Source organism: Phacochoerus africanus, chromosome 1 (assembly GCF_016906955.1).
Source record: "Phacochoerus africanus isolate WHEZ1 chromosome 1, ROS_Pafr_v1, whole genome shotgun sequence".
Classification (NCBI taxonomy): domain Eukaryota; kingdom Metazoa; phylum Chordata; class Mammalia; order Artiodactyla; family Suidae; genus Phacochoerus; species Phacochoerus africanus.
Window position 1 is genome coordinate 62,220,761 of NC_062544.1, and position 6,315 is coordinate 62,227,075.

General features: G+C 40.8%; 1 protein-coding gene across 1 annotated transcript; it reads right to left on the reverse strand.

Annotated features, from left to right (window-relative positions):
• Positions 1–459: 459 nt before the first annotated feature.
• LOC125111880 (Golgi phosphoprotein 3-like) lies at positions 460–840 on the reverse strand. Its single transcript, XM_047754021.1, has one exon. The coding sequence runs from the start codon at positions 775–777 to the stop codon at positions 475–477; it is 303 nt and encodes a 100-aa protein (XP_047609977.1). The 5' UTR covers positions 778–840; the 3' UTR covers positions 460–474.
• Between the last annotated feature and the right edge of the window lie 5,475 nt (positions 841–6,315).

Genomic DNA, 6,315 nt, shown 5'->3' on the forward strand with positions numbered 1-6,315 from the left:
TGTCTTTCTCTGTCTGACTGATTTCACTTCGCATAATGCCAACAACAACAAAAAACTTGTTAAGGTGTGCATCTCAATTGAGTTTTATCAAAAATACTCTGATAGAGCTTTTTCCTTTTGCTGAGTTAAGAATATAGGAAAATTTGTACTTGTGGAAAAATTTAAACCCAAGAGATGCTAATGATGTGCTTTTGGAATTGGAAGTAAAGCACAACAAAAAATCTGAAACCTGTTACAGCGAGGCAACTCTCTTGAACACAAGAAGGAATGAAATGCCAATAGGCAGTACAACTTTTTTTCTTAAACCGAAACAGAGATATCTCTCATAAGCACATACCCACAACAGGAAGAGCTACCTATAAAACAAAAGCCAATTATAGTGTGGAAAGGACAAACTGCAGAAAACCAGAAGTCCATAGAAGAAAAACTACTGGTTCACAGGAGAGAAAGGACAGCGCCTGGTTCGGGACTGAGTTACTTGGTGAAGGCGGCCACCACCACCCATAGCACCTCATTGGTGCTGGCCTTCAGACACTCCACTTCAGGATCCAAGTCCAGGAGCTGCCGCACCCGCTTGGTGGCTAAATTGTACTGCTCGTCCAGCAGGGGAGCGAAGGCATTCTCCAGGACATCCGAGGCGTGGGCCAGGTAGATGAGGGCCAGCAGGCGCTTGTCCATGCGGTGAGGGTCATTCACCCATTTGTCGAGAACGGCTTCCTGTACCTTCTTGATGAGGCGCTGCTTAATGTTGTTATTGGTGAGGGGATGTGTCGTCATGTCAAACAGCAGGAAGTTCTGTTTCTCTGTTGTCAGTACACTCTTCACCAGATTTTTAGCTAACTGTTCCCACACTGTTTTTTTTTTTTTTTCCAGTCTTTTTGCCTTTTTTAGGGCCACTCCTGCAGCATATGGAGGTTCCCAGGCTAGGGGTCTAATTGGAGCTGTAGCCACCGGCCGACCCCACAGCCACAGCATTGCCGGATTCGAGCTGCGTCTGCGACCTATGCCACAGCTCACGGCAGCGCCAGATCCTTAACCCACTGAGCGAGGTCAGGAATTGAACCTGCAACCTCATGGTTCCTAATCAGATTCGTTAACCACTGCACCACTACGGGAACTCCACACTTTTCTTACTTTTTTTTTTTTTTTTGTCTTTTGAGGGCCACAACTATGGCATGTGGAGGTTTCCAGGCTGGGGGTCAAATCAAAGCTACAGCTGCTGGCCTCTACCACAGCCACAGCTACGTGGGATCTGAGCCAAGTCTGCGACCTACACCACAGCTCATGGCAACTCCGGATCCTTAATTCACTGAGCAAGGCCAGGGATTGAACCTGAGTCCTCATGGATACTAGTCAAGTTCGTTAACCACTGGGCCACGATAGGAACTCCTGCACATTTCTTTAATAAGAATGCAGTTTTAGGAGTTCCCGTCTTGGCGCAGTGGTTAACGAATCTGACTAGGAACCATGAGGTTTCGGGTTCGGTCCCTGCCCTTGCTCAGTGGGTTAAGGATCCGGCGTTGCCGTGGGCTGTGGTGTAGGTTGCAGGTGTGGCTCGGATCCTGCGTTGCTGTGGCTCCTGCGTAGGCCGGTGGTTACAGCTCTGATTAGACCCCTAGCCTGGGAACCTCCATATGCCGTGAGAGCGGCCAGAGAAGTGGCAAAAAGACAAAAAAAAAAAAAAAAAGAATGCAGTTTTAGTGGATTCCACGTCTCACCTAAACAGAAGCTTTGAAAAGCTAGGGAAGAATTTCAGATGTTATTTTCTTTGTACTCCTAATAGGAATAGTAAAAATGTGTTCATTGTAGCTGGTTTGCTTTTAGAGAAGTGAAATAAGAAATCTTCTAGGTCAGTCTCTCTTCCAGAATGAAAACTTCTTGTGTGATAGAAATCATATTTTCTTAATCTTTGTAGCACAGCACCAGATATAGTTCCTAGAACATAGTACCTCTTCAATAAGTACTTGGAAAAGAGAATGAATTAAATTATTCAAATACATGAATTAGAACAGATTGCAGATAGTTTTATTATGAGGTAGACATGAGTCACATTGTCAAGTGATCATTTCTGGCACATTTCTATTGGCATAAAGTTGCCAAAAAATAGCCAGATGATAAATAAGACAGGTTTATTCATTTTCACTTTAAAAATGTTTTTGCTCTGTCTTTTTTTTTTTTTAATTTTTAATTTTTTTTGGCCATGCCCACAGCATGAGAAAGTTCTGGGGCTAGGAATTGAACCTGTGCCAGAGCAGTGATCCAAGCCACAGCAGTGACAATACTGGATCCGTAACCCACTCTGCCACAAGAGAACTCCTTTTCATGTTCACTTTTTGAGAAACATTTAAAAGGAGTAACTTTAGATTTATAGAAAATTTGCGAAGATAGTAGAGAGTTCCCACATGCCCTGCAGCCAGTATCCCCGTTAGTGTAGTACATTTGTCACAATTAATGAACACTGATACATTACTATTAAAGTCCATACACTATTTGGATTTCCTTGGTTTTACCTGATTTTTTTTTTTTTTTCTGTTCAGGATCCCATCCAGGTTACTATATTTCCTGTATTTGTCATATCTCCTTAGGCTCCTCCTGGTGGTGACAGTTCTTCAGACTTCCCTTGCTTTTGATGACCTTGATAGCTTTGAGAAATAGTAGCCAGGTACTTTGCAGATTGTCCCTTTATTGGGATTTAGCTAATGTTTCTCTCATGATTGGACTGGGGTTATGGGTTTTGGGGAGTGAGACCACAAAGTCATGATCAGCATGACTTATTACGGTCAAGTTGACCTCGATCACCTGGCTGAGGAAGTGTTCGTCAGGTGTCTCTACTATGAAGCTGTTTGTCTCCCACTCCTTTTTATTCTGAATTCTTGGAAGGAAGTCACCATGTGCAGCACTCATTTAAGGAGTGGTGGGGTATGTGGCACTTCCTTGAGAGTAAGATATTTACAGAAATTATTTGGAACTGGAAGTTGTATCTTTCATTAAATTGAGATCCTCATTAAAGATGGGTGGTTGAATAAATGCTGTCTTCCTGATGAAAATGCCATGAAAATGAGAGTAAAACATTTTTTGTAAAGCACAAACCCATAGTGAGAGCAGGGAAGAACACAGTAGCAGTACAATTTTAGATACTGCAAAGTAGATAGAAAAGTGGTAGATGGATTAGTGGATCCAAGAAAGCTAATCCTAAACTGGCAGTGGGCAAAGTGTGGCAGTAAGCTACTTTACACGGCAGAACACCAGAGGCTCAGAAATTGGCACCAGATAGCTGTGGGAATGGGGGAGGAGGAGCAGATAATGGTAGGGCTAAAAATAGAGAGATTGTTTTAAGGTCTATTTAAAAACCATCTCCAGATCTCCTCCTCTATTCTGTGCAGCTGCCCCAGTAGAAGATAATAAAACAGAGGGTCTCTGGACTCAGGGACACCAGACCCAGTTGAAGGAAGCAGGGATCTCCCACTCAAGTCAGAGGCATCAAGTAAGAGTTTATATCCTAGAATTTGGGACATCTCAGCCCTCTTCCTCCTCTTGATTTCCAGAACATTGGAAGCTAGGATAAATCCTTTCAGCCAAGATGTTAGAGGAGACTTCTTTGGAAAATTCCATCAGCCCAAGGAAAAAAAAGATCAAAAAGACTGATGATGTTGTACAACTATAAATGTAATAAAATTCACTGAGTAATTAAAAAAAAAACTGATGAGAGGATTTCTCCAAAGTATTACAATAAGGCCCCCACTTCACTGCCTCCCACTATGCACATACAGCTTCTAAGTAGCTTCTGGGGACTCCATTTTTAAATATGAGCAAACTGCTAGAGAATGCCATACATTGAGGAAAAAAATCTTCTAATGGGGAATGTAGAGTTGAAAGTAAAATACTAAAATAACAAAAAAAGATGTTTCTAATTGCTCCAAAGGAGAAACAACTGAAATGTCTAGTCAACTGGTGAATGCCAAAACAAGATGTGGTATGTGAGCACAATGGAACAATAAAGAAGAGTGGGTCCCTGATGCATGCTGCAACAAGGATGACCTTCAAAAATATCAGTGACGTGAGAAAACAGACACAGAGGAACACATATTGTATATTCTATTTATACGGAATGCCTAGAGAAGGCAAACATATAGAAAGAGAAAGCAGATTATTGGCTGATTGGGACTGGGATTAAGAATAGAGATTAATTGCAGATGGGTACCAGACACCTTTATGGGGCGACAGAAAATGTTCTACAGATGGATTGTAATGATGGTTAACTGACCCAATAAATATACCAAATTTTAGTACATTAGACACTTAACAATGGGTGAATTTTATGACATACAAATTATAACTCCAAGAAACCTGTTTTTTTAAAAAAGAAACTCGGAGGATACTGAAACTATGGAAGCAGAAGAAAAATGGGGTGGGGGGAGGCATTACTATTCTCAGAGAAATAAGAGAGAATATTATATCCATAAAACAGGAACAAAATGGTAGTTTTTTTCGTTATTTTTATTTCTCAAATGAATTTATCACATCTGTAGTTGTATAATGATCATAACAATCTGATTTCACAGGATTTCCATCCCACAGCCCAAGCACATCCCCCCACCCCCCAAACTGTCTCCTCCAGAGACCATAAGTTTTTCAATGTCTGTGAGTCAGCATCTGTTCTGTAGAGAAATTCATTGTGTCCTTTTTTCAGATTCCACATGTCAGTGAAGGCATTTGATGTTGGTGTCTCATTGTACGGCTGACTTCACTTAGCATGATAGTTTCTAGGTCTGTCCATGTTGCAAAAAATGCTGCTGTTTCGTTCTTTTTAATGGCTGAGTAATATTCCATTGTGTATATGTACCACATCTTCTGGATCCACTCCTCTGTCGGTGGACATTTAGGTTGTTTCCATGTCTTGGCTATTGTAAATAGTGCTGCAATGAACATTGGAGTATATGTGTCTTTGAGAGTCGTGGTTTTCTCTGGGTAGATGCCCAGGAGTGGGATTGCTGGATCAAATCGTAGTTCTATGTTAGTTTTCTGAGGAATCTCCATACTGCTTTCCACAGTGGTTTCACCAATTTACAATCCCACCAACAGTGTACTAGGGTTCCATTTTCTCCACACCCTCTCCAGCACTTATTGTTTGTAGACTTTTGGATGATGGCCATTCTGGCTGGTGTAAGGTGGTACCTCATTGTGGTTTTGATTTGCATTTCTCTAATAATGAGTAACGCTGAACATCTTTTCATGTGTTTCTCGGCCATCTGTATGTCTTCTTTGGAGAACTGTCTGTTTAGATCTTCTGCCCATTTTTTGATGGGATTGTTTGTTTTTTTTGGTATGGAGCTGCAGAAAGTGTTCATAAATTTTGGCGATTAACCCCTTGTCAGTTGATTCACTTGCAAAGATTTTCTCCCATTCTGTGGGTTGTCTTTTTGTGTTGTTTAGGGTTTCCTTTGCTGTGCAGAAACTTTGAAGTTTGAGTAGGTCCCATTTGTTTTTGTTTTTCTTGTCAATACTCTGATAGGTGGATCTGAGATGTTGCTGTCGTTTATGTCGGAGAGGGTTTGGCCTATGTTTTCCTTTAGGAGTTTGATAGTGTCTGGTCTTATATCTAGGTCTTGAATCCATTTGGAGTTTATTTTTGTGTATGGTGTTAGGGAGTGTTCTAATTTCATTCTTTTCCATGTGGCTGTCCCGTTTTCCCAGCACCACTTATTGAACAAGCTGTCCTTTCTCCATTGTATAGTCTTGCTTCCTTTGTCATAGATTAGTTGGCTGTAAGTGCATGGGTTTAATTCTGGACTTTCTATCCTGTTCCACTGATCTATATGTCTGTCTTTGTGCCAGCACCATGCAGTTTTAATGACTGTTGCTTTGTAGTATAGTCTGAAGTCCGGGAGCCTGATTCTTCCAGCTCCATTTTTCTTTTTCAGGATGTCTTTGGCTATTCTGGGTCTTTTGTACTTCCAAACAAACTTTAAAATATTTTGTTCAAGTTCTGTGAAAAATATCCTTGGTAATTTGATAGGGATTGCATTGAATCTGTAGATTGCCTTGGGTAGTTATAGTCATTTTGATAATATTAACTCTTCCAATCCACGAGCATGGTATATCTTTCCATCTCTTTGTGTCATCTTTGATTTCTTTCATCAGTGGCTTGTAGTTTTCAGAGTACAGGTCTTTTGTTTCTTTAGGTAGGTTTACTCCTAGGTATTTTATTCTTTTGGATGCGATGGTAAATGGGATTGCTTCCCTAATTTCCTTTTCTGCTTTTGCATTGTTAGTATATAGAAATGCTATCAATTTCTGTGTATTGATTTTGTATCC